Below are 18847 nucleotides of genomic sequence, written 5' to 3'. Positions count from 1 at the left end.
GCTGGTTTAATGCCAATATGGTTCTGTTCACACCAGCTGAGAACGTCATTAATGACTCCCTGTATTCCAGTTAGTTTCCCTTTGACACCCGACCCACAATGGCGGTGTCGTCAGAACTTCTGGAGATGGTAAGTGTCTGTGTTATAACCGAAGTCCGCAGTGAAGAGAAATGGGGCAAGTACTGTTCCTTGTGGGACCCCTGTGTAACAGACTACCACCTCAGACACGCAGTCCCACATACTGGGGTCTACTAGTAAGGTAGTTAACAATCCATGTGGACAACAGATGGTCCACTCTCACTCCCTGCAGCTTCCCACTTAGCACTGCGGGCTGGATTGTGTTGAAGGCACTGGAGAAATCAAAAACATGACTCTTACATCAGGTGTCTTCATTAGGTGTGAAGTCAGGGCAACGGGTCTGAAGTGATTCGGTTCCTTTGTGTACCTTGTCTTTGGAACTTGCACCATGCAGGAGGTTTTCCATAGCCTGAGGACCCTCACCAGACTGAGGTTGTGGAGACTTGTGAAGAGCTTTGGATGGGGGAGGGAAGGGCTTCTGAGTCAAACCTGTTAAAGAACTGGTGCAATCTATTAGCCCAAACCTGATCTCCAGACTCTGGGCCTTCTCTGCTCGCTGTACTCCATCTGGTGATTGTATTCAGTCCTCTGCACACTGTAGCAGAACCAGTGCTGCAGGTGAATGGAATGTACCCATTTTACCTGATGGTCACAGAAATGTGGGGAAAGAACATAAGACTGTCTAGCTTATATTACACGTCACCTTAACAGAAAGCCAAAAATTAATAACTCTGTTCAATATTATCGTGTGTGTGCGTTACCATTTCAGTTTGAGAGCCACGGGTGCTGATAGAGTTGCTTCAGAGTGGGACGTTGCTCAGGAACTTGATTTAGACAAGTTCTCAAGAAATGACGGCAATCTGAGGAGCAACCAAAGGAAATGTGGTGAGATCTACAGTGATTTAAGAAGGTGAACTACACCAGACCTGTGCTGACAGTTCATCATGCAAGAGTGTTTCTCTTACTTTTTGAGAGCCTGTTGCTGATCTTTAGTTTGTGCCTGATAAACTCTTGGGTCTCAAACTGTTTTCTGTGGAGGCTTTCATAAAGTAGCACTCCCAGCTGCCACACTGTTGTAGGACCAGCACTGTAGCTGAGTGTTAAATTAAGCACACAATGTGGTTTGAGGGATTCAGAATTTCAAGCATACCTCTGCCAGTGTTCACAGAGGATGAAGTTGGATCATTCTCCTTGTAGTCCAAAGGCCCCTCGCCAACTCCCCTGCTTGTCACAGACTCTGACAGCCTTGTCCTTTTGCTGAAGGCCTGTTCAGAACTGGCCTTCCTTTTGGTTGCCTTGCAGAGCTTGGCTGATGTGTTCTGTGGTGCCATTGTGCTGTTTGTTGAAAGAAAGGCAGACTACAGATGACCCTGAATTTATAGCGACCTGTAGCCATTGTCTGCATTGCAGACACTGCTTGTAGCTGCAGTAATGACACCTGGTTATGTCATTTGGAATTCACCAAATTTAATATTGAATCTAAGTGTGACATTGCCAAACGCTGTTGGACTTTCGTGGTTTTGTTTTTTGTCCCCTCCCAAATAAGACCAGGAGTGACATGTTTAGTTGAATGTTCTCATATTGCAGTCTGAGTGGGGTCTAAAAAGACATGGCCTTTATAGATTGGGGAACCTAGTCTTGTTAGGAGAGATGGCATCCTACTTTGGATGGAGCAGCTCTCATTTCTAGAAATCTGGACAGTTTATTCATGCTGAAATGGTGGTGCAAGAGAGGCATGCTGGGCTGTTTCGAAGGTTGTCAACTCTTCGGTTTTAGCAGGACATCCTGTATAATGAGCAAAATTGGTTTGTCCCTTTACTTTACCTTAAATGTCCCATACTGACAGTTACCTGCAATGTCACTTTCTGACAACAGATGGCACTCTGATAAATTCTAAATCTGATTTGACCACAGTTGTATCAGGAGTGCTTGTGTCCAGTCATAGCCGTAAGTGATGGTGGTGTGTCAAAGTTGAGACTTTAAACTGTTACAAATGACTTGACCTAAAATCTGACAAATTGGTCAATCGTATCTCTCCAAGAATATCAAGTAATTTGGAACTAGAATCTCTTCTATCAAAGTACCTGCTGCACTCAGTTCCACAATGGCTCTACCCATAAGGGCAACAGAGAGGGAAATTGGTAAAATACCAGTTAATGCATCATGCTATGGAAGCTGCACAAAACTGCTCGGACGATGTCAATCAGCAAGACATGTGGAACATAGGTGTAAAAAGCACAGATATGGGTTGTTTTTTTTTTTTTTTCCCTTAGTAGTTTCTCCTTACACAAGCAATTAAGACAAATAGGCCAGTATGAAACCTGTGGAAGGCAAACAAAAACTCCATCTTCACATCAGAAAGCAGAGTCTAATTGGGGTGGAGGTATCAATAGAGATCTGCTTAAGTTTACACGACTAAGTCGGATGATTTCTTATTTTTGTCTTTAGGTTAGGCTATGATTTGTCTTGCTGGCTTAATGCAAAGATGGTTCTGTTCACACCAGCTGAGAACATCATTAATGACTCCCTGTATTCCAGTTAGTTTCCCTTTGACACCCGACCCACAATGGCAGTGTCGTCTGAGAACCTCTGGAGATGGCAAGTGTCTGTGTTATAACCGAAGTCCGCAGTGAAGAGAAAAGGGGCAAGTACTGTTCCTTGTGGGACCCCTGTGTAACAGACTACCACCTCAGACACGCAGTCCCACATACTGGGGTCTACTAGTAAGGTAGTTAACAATCCATGTGGACAACAGATGGTCCACTCGCACTCCCTGCAGCTTCCCCCTTAGCACTGTGGGCTGGATTGTGTTGAAGGCACTGGAGAAATCAAAAACATGAACTGGTGCAATCTATTAGCCCAAACCTTTTCTCCAGACTCTGGGCCTTCTCTGCTCGCTGTACTCCATCTGGTGATTGTATTCAGTCCTCTGCACACTGTAGCAGAACCAGTGCCGCAGGTGAATCGAATGCACCACTCTGTACCCATTTTACCTGATGGTCACAGAAATGTGGGGAAAGAACATAAGAGACTGTCTAGCTTATATTATACGTCACCTTAACAGAAAGCCAAAAATTAATAACTCTGTTCAATATTATCGTGTGTGTGCGTTACCATTTCAGTTTGAGAGCCACGGATGCTGATAGAGTTGCTTCAGAGTGGGACGTTGCTCAGGAACTTTATTTAGACAAGTTCTCAAGAAATGACGGCAATCTGAGGAGCAACCAAAGGAAATGTGGTGAGATCTACAGTGATTTAAGAAGGTGAACTACACCAGACCTGTGCTGACAGTTCATCATGCAAGAGTGTGTTTCTTACTTTTTGAGAGCCTGTTGCTGATCTTTAGTTTGTGCCTGATAAACTCTTGGGTCTCAAACTGTTTTCTGTGGAGGCTTTCATAAAGTAGCACTCCCAGCTGCCACACTGTTGTAGGACCAGCACTGTAGCTGCAACAGCTGTACCACTCAGGAGGAGCATGAGCAACTGTGCCTGCAAAATACAGGAATGAGACCTCATTAAGAAAAGGATTAAAGCAAATGGGTAAACTGGTAAACAAATAGGTAGGCTGAAGCAGGACAATGTACCATAGAACACTTTGAAAGAGTCTTCCTGCACAAAACAGCTAAGGCCAAAGTCAATCAGCCAAACACGTGGAACATCTGAGCCAGTCTCTATTAGAACATTTTCCACCTTAATATCACGGTGAAAGATGTTCTTGTCCTCAAACGCCAATGCTCCAGCGACCAGCTGTTTCAGTATGATCTGAAAGAGGCAAATAAACATGCTGTGTGAGAATTGGGGGTTTTCTATGCATTGCTAGTTCAAAGTGCCATACTGCCATCCCCACAAGGCAGTCCTATTACTGTAATTACTTGTATAAAGATGGCATTTACATGACCAAAATGAAAACTGCAGGACATGTTGCCAATTCCACACTTTGTTTAGGTGCTCAGGAGGTGAATAAATTTAATTCTCCTCCTCAGCATAGCTGAATTATAGGTAAATTTTGTCTGAGGCCTTCAAATGTAGAAATGGTGAAAGGTTACAGGCAATTTAGTATCAGCAATAGAAATGTTTAATACACACTTATAAAGACCCCCAATCATCTTACCTTGGCCATGCCCTCCTTTACACAACCTCCATTGACTTCAATGAACTGAAGGAGGTCCTGTGCAGGGATTGGTCGCTCAAGCACCAGAATTTGCTCCTCCTGTAGATTGTACCAATCCAGCAAGGACACAGATGTCGAGTTCAGCAGCTGTCCAGTTTTTCCATCCTGGAGTTTCAACATAATGGCCACCTCCACTGAAAGACACTTCCCATCCTCAGCCTGCATCACCACCAAATCAAAAGATTGGAGCATTACAGAAACTCAAACTCATAAATAAACATCAGTTATTTCAGTGATGGATCAGAGTAGTAACTGGTGTTGCTCACTTGCCTTGTTTTCCCAAAAAATCTTGTTTTTTGGAATGTGTTTTATGGCCACCTACAAGAAACAAACAGGATTTTGGTTAGCGCTTCAGGATGATATAGTTTGCATTCTGTTCATGGAAAAACATGTAACGATCCTTACCGGTAAATTGTCTGCTTTACGATAGCCAGCAAACACTGATCCAAACCCTCCTTCACCAAGTTGATGCTCCTGGATGTATCTGGCTTCAAATTCAGCTGAACAGACACAATCAAGAACCAATTTGGTTTCATAACGTGTGAGAAAGGACTATGGTAATATGGTACCAGTGTTACCTGAACTCTAACACAAGGGAATATCTAAGATTAAGTATTTAATGAGTGTTAAATTAAGCACACAATGTGGTTTGAGGGATTCAGAATTTCAAGCATACCTCTGCCAGTGTTCACCGAGGATGAAGTTGGATCATTCTCCTTGTAGTCCAAAGGCCCCTCGCCAACTCCCCTGCTTGTCACAGACTCTGACAGCCTTGTCCTTTTGCTGAAGGCCTGTTCAGAACTGGCCTTCCTTTTGGTTGCCTTGCAGAGCTTGACTGATGTGTTCTGTGGTGCCATTGTGCTGTTTGTTGAAAGAAAGGCAGACTACAGATGACCCTGAATTTATAGTGACCTGTAGCCATTGTCTGCATTGCTAGCGACTACTCAGCCTACCTGATTAGTCAGGTGGCTCATTAGCATGAGTGATTACAGGGCTCTGTTCACATTTACCGTAATCCTTTTCAGGGAATTGGAGCAGGGTGAGGCTTTTATGCAATGCCTTTTGATCATGATGATTGAATTTAAAAGTTTCAGGTTGGTTTCTTTTAATGTCTTTTTAGGTTGCCTGACTGACTATTGTAATGTCTTCAGGCTCTATGTAGTGATAACTGTTTTTAATTATCTATTGGTAATTTTTAAATTCCAATGGTTGATTTTAGTTTCCACTATGTATTACATCATTTTATTCCAAATAGATTACAATATTAACGAGTGACTTTAAGTGGTTTAAGCCACTGCAAAAGTCTTGGATGAGAGGTGAAACATCTTTGAGCAACTTAAAGTCCAGACGCTTTTCTTTCCAAGCTTCTTAAACAATATATTAAAGATTTTCCATTTATCACAATGTAATATTCAAGTATTATCTTCATTTTAATGACTTTTTAAAACTCTCTTGAGTGTAAGACTCAGCTTTGAGTTCCATGTTTTTAAACAATCAGTTGGAGGCTTAACGTACACATGAATAATTGATGTAGATGGCCATTATACAGATGATTAGAACACAAAGGTGTGAATAGGTGAACTTAAACTGCTCAAAGATAATGACATTGTGACTCTAAGTGGTTTAAGCCACTGCAAAAGTAAAAAGATTTCTCCTTGGGCCCACCAATGTAATCAGTATGCTATATTGCAACTGTTAAAGCACAATGAGGGGGGAAAAAAGAGAATACAAGATAATGAAAGAAAACACAAAGCAATGAAACTAATGATCATACAATTACCCACCCTTTGTCACAGCTTCAGCAACAGATGTGTGGAGTTACAAGAGAAGGATCCAAGTGCTGGCACTGGCTTTACTGCGAGTTAACTTTTATTTTCAAATGGTGACAATTCAAACAGAAGTGGAAATGGCAAGGACAGAAACTTAGAAAAACCTAAATTGGGAAAGCTAGCTAAACAAACCTGCAGCTAGAACACGATGACTCAAAGAATTATACACAGGTGGACCAGCAACAAGCAGAGGGGGGGAAAGGGCTTAAATACACAGGTGGTAACAAGGGAGTGAGAAACAGAAACAGCTAATTACACATAACGAGATCAAGGAAGCAAAGCAGAACATGCTGACAAAGGACAGGGATTATCAAAGTAAGACAGGAAACACACAGGCTGAACTCAAGACATGTAAGCTTAACACTTGGGACTGGAGGAATGAAACAGAGACAAGACTCACAAAACACAACACCTGAGTAGACACTTAGGGAGGTAAAAAAAAAAAAAAAAAAAATAGATCACTAACAGCAAGGAACTAAACAACCTAACATAAACCACTCAGAGAACCTAAACTAAATATTCTTTTAACCCCAAAACACAGTCCAATAGGGACGGAACAGTAACATAAACACAACAACCAACTGATACAAAACCAAGGAATATCAATCATACACAAACACATGGACACTGGGTCACCCTTTATCTAAAACTTAAACACTCAAGCCAGCAGATGGTGCTGCACTGAACTGAACCGAAAAACCAGTTTATTTGTTCAGGATTTTTAATTTTTATTTATTTATTTTTGAGTAATAAACGCAACTATGGGTTTTCTCAGTGGTTGACATGGTCAAGAAGTGGTTGCCTTCTTGTGGCCATGTCCTGGCCCCCACACAGGTTGTAACACATGACTAATGTGACTATGACTGGAAAAGGAGTTTCAGGGTTTTACACAATGCAGCATTTTCTCATAAAATAGAAAGCACCTCTGTTTATTTATTTACTTCTCTTTTAAACCACTGGTATCTTTCTGTCTAAAAATAGTGTATGTTAGTATGATTGTAGATTATGTGTGCATTGTCTTTAAAAGTTTAGATGGAAGCAGATTACAATGGATAAAATTGTCTAGGCTACACATTGGGTGCTTTGTCAGTGATAAATGTTTGGTCCAGGATGCCTAATCTCAATGTTTGTATTTTGTTAATTTATGAACACTGAAATCTCACCACAGTGAAGCATTGTTGATATGAAATTTAGTTTTTCCCAATAAAAATGTAGACCCATCTATACACACACACGCTTTTGTCCTCTTTCTACAGTGGCTTTTGTGAACAACATGTACTCAGTTCCAGCAGAGCCTGAATGAATGACTGTGTCCTCCGTCCAACCCAGAAGCACAAATCATGCTGCTCGTCTGGGAGGAAAACAAAGCTTGAGACCCAAGATGAAGGAAGAGAAGGGTGCTCCATTGAAAAACAAAATAATTTACCAGATTTTTTTGCTTGTGTGTTTTGGTTTCTGCAATTCAGGTATGTTACCTTCTTTTATATGGGTGCTTCAAACTTATTCTCCAGATGAGCAAATACTTGCCTAGTACAAGTCTATATATTCTTAATGTACTGGATTATTAGGATTTGTGCATAAAACAATGTGTAGCAGTACATTTGTCTACATGTACTGCTGAAATTTGCAAATCTTTAGAAAACTGAAATTTGCTTCTTTTTAAATGTCATTTTTCATGTTATTGCATCACCAAGTCATTAAATGAACAGATGCTTCTAGTAGATTTTGCAAATTAACAAACATTTTCAGAATAACTGAATTATAGGGGCAGGTGGAGTTTTTATAATTGCCAGCTGTGACGTGGATGGAAATGGCAACAACAGCTCCAGATACGGTTGCATACTTTGATCTAATTAGATATAGTATTGAGAAATACGGTATGATCACTAGTTTCTGATCATTTTTGCAACATTTTGCCTATTTTAAAGTTTCAATGGTATTACAAAAAGTACGGCTTCAGAGAATATATATTTAAATTTAATTACATGAGGTTCTGGGGGTGTTTTGTGCCCATTCTTCTAATTAATAAGGGCTCACAGACTAGAGCCAGTGTTTTCAGCTGTTTTCAGCTGTGGCTGGGTGTCATCACTGTCCTGCCATTGTTGTGGTTAGCAACAGAGTTACTGAGCTGCTCTGTTTCTGCAGAGCTAGCGTGGTGTCTGGATTGCTCCCATTGCTCTTTTCATGAACTGCCAAGAAGGAAATTTCAACAAACAATCCTCACTTTTGTTGGTTCATGCTGGCCCATCCCAAAGTCTAAAAGCCATCACCATGGTAATATAGATCTGTCATGCAAAGGCTTCCAGTATACAACAGTGACGGGGTGCAGTGCCCGCTTTCCCACAATGATAAAGTATTTGGTCTTCATCTAACCACTGTATCACTTCCCAAAGTTAAAATACTGATAAATTATAATATATTTATATAAATTATTTAATTGTGCACAAATTCTTCATTGGCAGTAGATTAGTTGGGCCCTTATTCTATTCAGATAGGTATAATATTCAAAAACGGATGGGTGTGTAGTTACTTTTAAATCATTGAAGCTTTCCAATTGTAAACAATACATTCATTATCAACTTTGTCAAGCTGGAAGGTGTATTAAGGGTTTTTATGTCTTAAAAAAAAAGTCACTAGGCTTTCAGGACTGTCCAGTTGCAGCACTTCCTCTTTAAATACTGCTGGTTATATGAATATTACATATTTATAGTTTGCAGAATTTACATTTTTCAGCATAGAGTGTAAAAAGTTAAGATGACTCAGTCTGATTCATAGATATAATATAAACTTATATTTTAAGATTATGCATAGCCTCGCTATTCTTGTGTGTTAATTTTCTACTTACTTTTTCTAGGTTCGTGCATTTGCTTCAGAACATTTCTTATCTCAAGAGTATCATTTTTTTTTTTTTTAGTTAACATTAAATTGACCCTAATTTATTTATATAGCGCCAAATCACAACAGTTGCCTCAAGGCGCTTTATAGTGTGAGGTAGACCCTACAATAATACATACAGAGAAAAACCCAACAATCATATGACCTCTATTAGCAAGCACTTTGACGACAGTGGGAAGGAAAAACTCCCTTTTAACAGGAAGAAACCTCTGGCAGAACCAGGCTCAGGGAGGGGCGGCCATCTGCTACGACCGGTTGGGGTGAGAGAAGGAAGACAGGATAAAAGACATGCTGTGGAAGACAGAGCCAGAGATTAATATCAGCAGAGAGGTCTATTAACACATAGTGAGTGAAAAAGGTGACTGAAGAGGATAAACTCAATGCATCATGGGAATCCCCCAGCAGCCTACACCTGCAGCATAACTAAGGGAGGATTCAGGGTCACTTGATCCAGCCCTAACTATATGCTTTACCAAAAAGGAACGTTTTAAGCCTAATCTTGAAAGTAGAGATACTGTCTGTCTCCCGAATCCAAACTGGAAGCTACTTCCATAGAAGAGGGGCCTGAAAACTGAAGGCTCTGCCTCTCATTCTACTTTTAAATACTCTAGGAACAACAAGTAAGCCTGCAGTGTGAGAGCGAAGTGCTCTAATGGGGTGATATGGTACTACAAGGTCATTAAGATAAGATGGGGCCTGATTATTTAAGACCTTGTATGTGAGGAGCAAGATTTTAAATTCAATTCTGGATTTAACAGGAAGCCATTGAAGGGAAGCCAATACAGGAGAAATATGCTCTCTCTTTCCAGTCCCTGTCAGTGCTCTTGCTGCAGCATTTTAGATTAACTGAAGGCTTTTCAGGGAGTTTTTAGGAAATCCTGATAATAAAGAATTGCAACAGTCCAGCCTAGAAGTAATGCATGAACTAGTTTTTCAGCGTCACTCTGAGACAGGATGTTTCTAATTTTAGAGATGTTGCTCAAATGGAAGAAAGCAGTCCTACATATTTGTTTAATATGTGCATTGAAGGACATATTATGGTCAAATGAATTATGAAGGTTCCTCACAGTGTTACTGGGGGACAAGGTAATGCCATCCAGAGCAAGAATCTGGTACCATATTTCTAAGATTTTCAACTTAAAGCTTCATTATCTTTATTTTAATCAGTAAAATTCAGGAAACTCACGGCAGCAGAAAAATAACTTCAACTATTTTAAAAAGACATTTTAAGTACAAAAACACTAAAAACAATTTTTTTTTCTTTTTATGGTACAAATGTAAAGTAGCCACAAAAAATCTTAAACTTTAAATAGAATTTTAATCTTATACAACCAAATCACAAAACAGTCTTGTAGTATTTTATGTTGTAAGGTCAACCTTACATTGCTGTAGATATGAATTCAGGGTCATATAAATAACTCACTGGGAAAAGTTAGGAGGCAACAGTATCTCAACCACCAAGCTAAAGAAGGGCAGCCAAGGGAAGTAAGCAGACAAAAGAATAGCATAAAGAAAGAAGTCTAAAAATTACATGTTGAAGCAAAAACCTTCACTGAAATATTTGAAAAGCATCAAACATTAGAAAGATTCTCACATCTAGTTTTGACTAGAATATCATACCAGTTATGCAACCTCCAGTCTTTATTTGGGAGGAGCCCATTTACAGGTTGCGCTGCTTGCAGTTGCAACAGAGGAAACTACAGGACCAGTTACAGAGGTGTGGCAACAAGCGCAGTCACATAATCTGTTTTGTGATGTTTTACATGATTAGTTGTTGTTCAACTAACTTAAACTGCTGATAATGCTGCCCAGATAAACCTAATCATTCAAAATTTGTTCTCTTAAGAAGATGACCTAAAACTAACAAGAAACTCTTGCAGTCTTTGAAGTGTTTAGAGAATTTAAAGTATTCACTGTTGAGATTGGCTATGAAATAGTGGAGTGGGATGATTTTAAAGTAGCCTACACAACATTTCTGTATTCAGTTACCAGTTTATTAAGTATACTTAGTAGAAAAAAAATATTATTATAAAAAAAGATTTTTCAAGATGAAAAAGTTTTACCTTTTTTCAGAGTTGCTGATTGAGTTCTGATCATCTGGGTGTAGGCGCCTCTAATTAATGGTGGAGAGTGTTGGTGTAGAGCAATGACTGTTTTCTACAGTTATTGGTGTAGAGCTGCATGATGCTATTTTTCATGCCAGTGTAGTTGTTGTAAAGTGCATTAGGAATATTTGATGGAAAAACATTGTTCCCCAAAATCTGGCTCCCCAAAAAGCCAGTCATCTTAAAACTCTGTAAAAGTTAACTGATACTAGAATTTGTTTAAAATGGAAAAGAAACTTCTCATGGACCTTTCTTCTTTGTTTCTGTGCAGGTGGAGTGTTGGCAGTGAATATGACTATCCCAAATACTCTCATTAGAGGTAAATTAGGAGGGGAGGCCCTTCTGTCAGTCCGCTATGATAGTTTCAGCTTAGACCTGCCAGTTATCAAGTGGCTACTTAAAAGGGAAAAATCTGTCACGGTTGTCCAGTCGATTGGAACGGACATCATTGGGACGCTGAGGCCCGAGTACCGGGATCGTATCCTGGTATTTGGGAATGGGACTCTGCTTCTCCACAACCTCAGATTTGCTGATGATGGAACATATGACGTAGAGATCTCCATCACAGATGATACCTTTCCAGGAGAGGGCAGCATCACACTCACTGTGGATGGTAGGAGGACATGTCCATTTGTACAATTCTGTAATGTTTTCAGGTGTAAAAGCACATTTTATTAACCCTTGTCTGCTGTTGCAGAATGCAATACTATCAGTTTTAATATATATAGAGAGATGTGTTTATTGTCTGAACTATAAGTTTAAACCATGATGATTCAAAACACTTACCTAGACTGTAAAAAAGCCATTAGTGAACTGTTCAGCATGAAAATTTGGAGCTAAACCTGCTGAACTATAATTTAACACTCATATTTATCTTTCTTTCCTCCTGCTATGCTGCCTATGAGTCTTTGTGGCTCTTTGTTCATATTGCACACCATTAGTCTTGCTCTGAGTTCAGGTTTCTGAATCATTGTGTGTTTCAGACGTACTCAAACACTCAGGCGCTTCTGCAAACATTTTATCCCACAATGCAAAAGATTTTATTAAACTGTACTGCACTGTTCACGCTTTGTAATCAGCTTTCTTTCCAGACAGTTTTAAAGTCCTTACACATTCACATGTTTTTCTCTTTGCCTGATTGGGCTACTGTTCAAGTTGTAGGTGGCTGAAAGAATGCTGGGAATCTCATGAAGTCACTCCATGAATTATTTGGCTGTACTGATATGTCGGCTGTTAGCAGACAGGCACACAGATGTAAATCATCTAATTTTTATTAGCATAAATTTATGGAACAATAATTAACTTTAACTTTATTTTTCCTTTACTTTTTAGGCTCTGTTGAGACATTTTGTTGAGACTTTTTCATCGATATTATTTGAGATGAGCATGCAAATGCTCATGCCAGCTCAAACTTTTTCCACAATAGTTTGAGCTGGCATGAGCAGCAAGTGCTGTTTTGCTTGTTGAATTTAAATGGAATGCAAACCACTGGCATAAACAAAATAAATAAATAGTTCCAGAGGCGAGGTCACTGAGGCAGTTAAACAACTTCTTGGTGGCAGAGCCCCTGGTGTTGATGAGGTCCGCCCCGAGTTACTGAAGGCTCTGGACGTTGTAGGGCTGTCCTGGTTGACACGCCTCTACAATGTTGCATGGAGATCAGGGGCAGTACCCCTGGACTGGCAGACCGGGGTGGTGGTCCCCATCTTTAAGAAGGGGGACCGGAGGGTGTGTTTCAACTACAGGGGGATCACGCTCCTCAGCCTCCCTGGGAAAGTCTATGCCAGGGTGCTGGAAAGGAGAGTTCGTCCGCTAGTCGAACCTCGGATACAGGAGGAACAATGCGGTTTTCGTCCTGGTCGCGGAACACGGACCAGCGCTTTATCCTCTCAAGGATACTTGAGGGTGCATGGGAGTTTGCCCAACCAGTCTACATGTGTTTTGTGGACTTGGAGAAGGCATTCGACCGTATTCCTCGGGGTGTCCTGTGGGAGGTGCTGCGGGAGTATGGGGTGTCTGGCCCATTGCTATGGGCCATTCGATCCCTATACAACTGTTGCAAGAGCTTGGTTCGCATTGCCGGCAATAAGTCGGACTCGTTCCCGGTGGGTGATGGGCTCCGCCAGGGCTGCCCTTTGTCACAGATTCTGTTCATAATTTCTATGGACAGGATTTCTAGGCGCAGCCAAGTGGCGGAGGGCTTTCACTTTGGTGGCCTCAGAATCTCATCTCTGCTTTTCGCAGATGATGTGGTTCTGTTGGCTTCATCGGGTGAGGGCCTCCAGCTCGCACTGGAATGGTTTGCAGCCGAGTGTGAAGCAGCGGGAATGAGGATTAGCACCTCCAAATCTGAGGCCATGGTTCTCAGCCGGAAAAGGGTGGAGTGCCCACCCTTTTCGGGGATGAGTTCCTGCCCCAAGTGGAGGAGTTCAAGTATCTCGGGGTTTTGTTCGCGAGTGATGGGAGAAGGGAGCCGGAGATCGACAGCCGGATTGGTGCGGCGGCTGCAGTGATGCGGATGCTGCACCGGTCCGTCGTGGTGAAGAGGGAGCTGAGTGTAAAAGCGAAGCTCTCAATTTACCGGTCGATCTACGTCCCTACCCTCACCTATGGCCACGAGCTGTGGGTAGTGACCGAAAGAACAAGATCGCGAATACAAGCGGGGGAAATGAGCTTCCTCCGAACGGTGGCTGGCCTCTCCCTTAGAGATAGGGTGAGAAGTTTGGCCATCCGGGAGGGGCTCAGAGTAGAGCAGCTGCTGCTCCACATCGAAAGGAGCCAGCTGAGGTGGTTCGGGCTGACAAGGATGCCTCCTGGGCACCTCCTGGGGTTGGTGTTCCGGGCATGTCCCACCGGGAGGAGGCCCCGGGGAAGACCCAGGACACGCTGGAGAGATTATATCTCTTGGCCGGCCTGGGAATGCCTTGGTGTTCCCCCGGATAAGCTGGAGGAGGTGGCTGGGGAGAGGGAGGTCTGGGCTTCTCTGCTTAGGCTGCTGCCCCTGCGACCCGGCCCCGGATAAAGCGGATGAAGATGGATGGATGGGATGGATAGTTCTAGTCAGGTTTTGGAAAACACTTATATAAACTGATAAAAGACTTAATTTATCTCACAGTAAAAGGTGAAGATAACAGGAATGGAGAGGTCAACCAAACTAAATGAATGCACACCAAACCTTTTATCTGTGTATATAAAACAAATATATAATAGTGAGTATAGGTGTGGCCAGCAGAGACATTCACATCAGCTCAGGTTGAACAGTTTGCAGACAACGTTGAAGAGGCAAGGCTGAGGTGGTTTGAACATGTGCAAAATGAGGGATAGTGGATATATTACACAAAGGATATTAAAGTTACCAGGCAGGAGGCAACTTTAGACCACAAAGAAGATTTGTGCCTTTAGTGGATAGCAAGGGATAGTGTGAAGCTGTGGCGACCCCTAAAGGGACCATGCAAAAGGAGAAGATTAATATATTGTCTGATGTTATGATAGAAGTTATTCCCTGAGAAATTATAAGTAATAGACTGACTTCTTGAAACCAAGCACACCATTGTTTTTCTTGTGACATTACCAATAAGTTTGATGTGTCACATGGCCCTCTTCCTATTGAAAAAAACAAAAGTTGTATCCAAGATGGCCGACTTCTAAATGGCCCCCCTGGTCACCACCCATCTTGAGGAGTTTGCCCCCTCTCATATACTAATGTGCCACAAACAGGACTTTAATATCACCAACCATTCCCATTTTATTACGGTGTATCCATATAAATGGCCCACCCTGTAGAAAAAAAAAACTAATATTCTTGGCATAATTTATTTCAAAAGTTCCTTCAGTGTTTCTTGCATGTGTAAAGACTACAAGAAAGAAACGACTTCAAAAAAGGACAGAAGCATGTTTATTGTTTTTATCTGCTAACATATCCAGAACTATTGTATCTACTGTCTCTTGTATCCAGAATCTATATCCAGGCCTTATATCAACATGGAGTCTTCATCATTACTGGAGCTTAGCGAAAATGTTGTCCTCAACTGCTCTCATGACAATGGAACCAGGACTACATACAGGTGGTTCAAAGGTGGAAAACTCCTGACCAATGAGACAAGGTTCGTGTTTTCTCCTGATCAGAAGCTTTTGACCATCAAGCGGGTGTTGATGGCAGATGATGATGTCTACAGCTGCACAGTGGAGAATCCGGTGGGAAATATGACAAGTCTGCCAATTAGACTGACTGTATACAGTAAGTAACACTGCCTTAGTTAGTTATTGCAATGTCAACAAGGGTTAAAAACATCATGGTAGACACAGAGACATGGGCAGCAGATTTCAGTTGAATTCAGTTTTATTTTTATAGCCTCAGTTCAAAACAAGTTTCATCTCAAGGCCTGTAAATAATTGCACAATTTAATAAAGGTGGTGATTTTGACTACTAAGTATTGCAGTGCACTGCCTAAAATATTAAATTCAGTAGTATAATTTCAGGTGTTTAGTTTTTGTTCCGTTAACAGTTTAATAGCTCATTTGAGAGACTGGTTCAGGCTGTCCTGAGGGTGACATAACTTATATAACTATGCAGCTGTAAGAACACAGCAGGTCTACATAAAGTAAAGAAAATAGTTCCTTCAGTTGATCAGAGAGGATGCTTTTCTACATTACTAAATTTTCCCTAAATCTTTTGACAGATTTCTCTCAGAAATTACAAATGTCTGCCTTCTGGTAGGGATGGAGGAAAAGTCTGAGGTTTTTGAAAGCCAAAGAAAGGTGTCTTTGAAAGACCTGCATAATGCATTGCGTATCTGCCATTCACAGCAGACACATGAGGCATGGAGCAGGTCGTCAAAGACACAGCTCAGTAAGTAAGTAACATCTCATGACTCAGATCTCTGGAGGAGCGGGAAAGTAATATAAAAAAACACTAGATGAACCACAGTTGGCCACAGTTGACTGTTGTTAAAAGATCAAGTTTAAGCAGGGTTGACAACATATACATTGCTCATCAATGATAATGTGATAGTGATGTGAAAGGCTGGTACAAACAGTACAAAAATAGTGAAAAGCAGACCCAGAAGGTATATGTGTGTCACATGGGCATAAAGAGAAGGAATACTGTGTGTTATACCATTCGCTCTAGTTGCACATTTTGTTTTGTCAGTGCCTGTGTTGTTCATTAATTGTAATCTTGTACATTCTAAACAGAAAGAAGTTCCCTTTATATCATCCTTTCTACTGGAGGCATCTTTCTTTTGATCACCTTGGTGACTATATGTGCCTGCTGGACACCTTCTAAAAAGTAAGACTGGCTATTAAATAATTGAATTCAATGCCAAGTATCACAAAACTGATCAAATATTTTGTCTACACAGACCAAGACAGCCCCCTAGAAAGCACCTCTCCAGGTTTTATAACCGCTCTCACCAAACACCAATCAATCACACAGGTAAAGTATAGCTGTGACGACAGTTATGAAATGTGAAAACGAAGTGTGAATTTGTATTCAAATAATAATAAATTTGAATACTAATTTATTTATTTATTTATTTTACTTCATCACAGATTGTGTGCTTCCAAAAATGCCACAGCACAATGGGATAAATGCAGTAACTTCACTTTATATCCTCCAGCAAAAGGTAACACTTTTCATTAACGGTCTTATTTTGTTACATTCTGTGAGTCGTGAATAACACCACAACAAATCTGAAGCAATCTGAAACTATCATCTAACAAATTTTGTCTTCTATTGCATAATCTTTAGGCATAAAACCCACAAGTCACTACAAGGAATACATGCAACATTATGTTCTGGCAAAAAAAGTACTAAGGAATGTTTATAAAACTCAAGGCTAGCCAGTTTAATAGCTGCATGGACAGACAGACCAGCTATAAGGTGCTCATTATAAACTGTCTCATTAGCTGCATATACTTCAAAACCAAGCTATCAAAGTCTTTTTGGTCATTTAATAGCACCTTATCAGTCTCACAGGCTAAGCTCAGTAAACCGAAACCAGTGAGTTTCGCTATTAGGTAATCTGAGAGCCATCTACACAAATAGCCACAATGAAATTTAATAAAAGTAAAATATTACTTTTGGAGAGTGAAGTTGGGCTCATGTCACTGTGTTTTGCAGGATCCTTCCACAGATGACTCCTCCAGCAACAGTATTGGATCTCCATCTGAACTTGACAACCCACCATGCTACACCACTTCCCCCACATATACTGATCCTATTACTCTTACTGCTGGTTCCCCTGCTCACATCTCCCGTAAGCATACCTGATGGGTCATCGGTTTAAACAGTCCACAGTACAACAAACAGAAGGTTACATGCTCTATATTCTACTGCTCCGAAATGCAAAGTACTCTAGACATCGTGGAGAGTGTCGTAAAATGAAGAAAATGCTGTGAATTAAACACTGTAACTTAAATAACAGTTGTTTTAAAGTTTAGTAGCACAGCCTGGAATGAAATATGAGGACAGTTTGACATTAGAGTCAAAATGTTTCAGTTTTTATGATTTAAATTTTTTATTTGGTTTGTTACTCAACACCATTGCAGTTTGTTACATGTCAATTCCAGACAATTCCAGACATATAACTGACTTGTTATCTCTCTGTTATGTCAAATTTTTTGTATACATAAAAATACAGATTACTTTGTGAAATAATGTAAATTAGTATTTTAGTTCTACTAGATTGCTTAATTTATGTGTATACAGTGACAAAACCATGTTGGGGTAGGATAGGGGGCCATGGTATTTGAATTTTATACATACTTTAATAAAAATGTAGAATTATCAGAAATTTGTCTTTGTGGTATTTTGGAAAGACTGACCTGTGCCAGTTGACTTGAACAAGTAGCGTCCTTGTTTGCTTGTCATTTATCATGGATAGATTAGTAGATTTAATTTTTAACAACATTTGCCTCAAGCTGCTTTATATTGCAAGGTAAACCCTCTACAATAATACAGAGAAAACAGGGAAGATCCCATCAGATGACAGTGACACAACTGTCATTGATGTCCACTACCGCTGATCAAAAAGAAGTTTTCATCATAACCATGTTCCCATTTTAGGACATGGGTGTCTAATTTTTACTTACCAGTCTATACTAATCGGTCTTGAAGGACGTAGGCCTTGTTACAGAGGTAAATTTCAAATGTTCAGCATGAGCAGGAGGAGGAAAAATGTGGTACTTTTAACAGTTTTGCTTTCTTTATACATAAAGAAATGGTGTAATTTATGCCATGTTCCTTCATGCCTAAGGCACTGAACATTATCCATATCAACATGAGTATCCTTCTATTTTTCAACTCTTGGGCTGCGTTCAGACGCAGGGGAGTAAAGCTAACAATTTTGACTTCTCAATTGTACAGAAATTGATAATAGAGCATAGTACTGTGTTTTTTGTTTTTTTTTATGTCACTTACCTTAATACTGGGAGTACAAGGGAGCAAATTTGAAAAATTGATACTAGAGCATAGGACTGTGCTTTTTTGAATGCCACTTACCTTACTGTTGGTAGATCCAACGCTGTTGGACCATGGGATTGCACCCAACTTTTTCTCTGAAAATTGTCCTAACCTGTCTGGAACATGTCTTATGTTCGCTGTGTGTTACACTGCATGGGCGCTGACTTAGAACCCTTCACCTTATCAAGTCAAAGGGAGTACAGGAAGCTGTTTTGATATTTCCCATACACCTACAGTGTCCCTCAAATGTATACTTGATTGTAGGACGGTGGGAGTTTAATGTCAGCGACCTTTAATGTAGATCAGTC

General features: G+C 40.5%; 2 protein-coding genes across 4 annotated transcripts; one reads left to right on the top strand and one right to left on the bottom strand.

Moving 5' to 3' along the window:
• Window positions 1-1088: 1088 nt before the first annotated feature.
• LOC146661132 (serine/threonine-protein kinase pim-2-like) lies at window positions 1089-5296 on the bottom strand. Of its 3 annotated transcripts, XR_014913471.1 has the most exons (8): window positions 4925-5296; window positions 4654-4748; window positions 4189-4566; window positions 3662-3839; window positions 3396-3566; window positions 3192-3290; window positions 2943-3070; window positions 1089-1412 (listed from the first exon to the last, which is right to left on the bottom strand). XR_014913471.1 is itself a non-coding variant. In XM_085419686.1 (7 exons), exons 3-6 carry the CDS (start codon window positions 4438-4440, stop codon window positions 3196-3198), a joined length of 696 nt encoding a protein of 231 aa, XP_085275812.1. In that variant the 5' UTR covers window positions 4441-4566; window positions 4654-4748; window positions 4925-5296; the 3' UTR covers window positions 1089-3070; window positions 3192-3195. The 3 variants fall into 3 exon arrangements, 2 of the variants coding, with proteins under 2 accessions (XP_085275812.1, XP_085275813.1); XM_085419686.1 differs by having other exon boundaries at window positions 1089-3070; XM_085419687.1 differs by having other exon boundaries at window positions 1089-3070; window positions 4189-4748.
• A 674-nt stretch (window positions 5297-5970) lies between these two features.
• LOC146661131 (hepatic and glial cell adhesion molecule-like) lies at window positions 5971-17818 on the top strand. Its single transcript, XM_085421193.1, has 7 exons — window positions 5971-7543; window positions 11349-11690; window positions 15033-15314; window positions 16271-16364; window positions 16438-16511; window positions 16628-16701; window positions 17199-17818. Exons 1-7 carry the CDS (start codon window positions 7381-7383, stop codon window positions 17346-17348), a joined length of 1179 nt encoding a protein of 392 aa, XP_085277319.1. The 5' UTR covers window positions 5971-7380; the 3' UTR covers window positions 17349-17818.
• Window positions 17819-18847: the final 1029 nt, after the last annotated feature.

Source organism: Rhamphochromis longiceps, linkage group LG10, assembly GCF_057381845.1.
Source record: "Rhamphochromis longiceps isolate RC_006_pf linkage group LG10, R_longiceps_female_GT1.1, whole genome shotgun sequence".
Taxonomy (NCBI): domain Eukaryota; kingdom Metazoa; phylum Chordata; class Actinopteri; order Cichliformes; family Cichlidae; genus Rhamphochromis; species Rhamphochromis longiceps.
Note: the sequence above shows the minus strand (reverse complement) of the source record. Positions and strands in the feature narration are given on the sequence as shown.

Excerpts from the sequence above, each read along its gene's own strand:
- LOC146661132 (XM_085419687.1), bottom strand. The coding sequence starts at position 4,440 with ATGCTCCAATCTTTTGATTTGGTGGTGATGCAGGCTGAGGATGGGAAG. Across the intron at positions 3,567-3,661 it reads CTCTTTCAAAGTGTTCTATG|GCACAGTTGCTCATGCTCCT; the intron begins GTACATTGTCCT and ends TGTATTTTGCAG. Across the intron at positions 3,291-3,395 it reads CAGCAACAGGCTCTCAAAAA|ATTGCCGTCATTTCTTGAGA; the intron begins GTAAGAAACACA and ends GTTGCTCCTCAG.
- LOC146661131 (XM_085421193.1), top strand. The coding sequence starts at position 7,381 with ATGACTGTGTCCTCCGTCCAACCCAGAAGCACAAATCATGCTGCTCGT. Across the intron at positions 11,691-15,032 it reads CATCACACTCACTGTGGATG|AATCTATATCCAGGCCTTAT; the intron begins GTAGGAGGACAT and ends TCTTGTATCCAG. Across the intron at positions 16,365-16,437 it reads TGCTGGACACCTTCTAAAAA|ACCAAGACAGCCCCCTAGAA; the intron begins GTAAGACTGGCT and ends TTGTCTACACAG.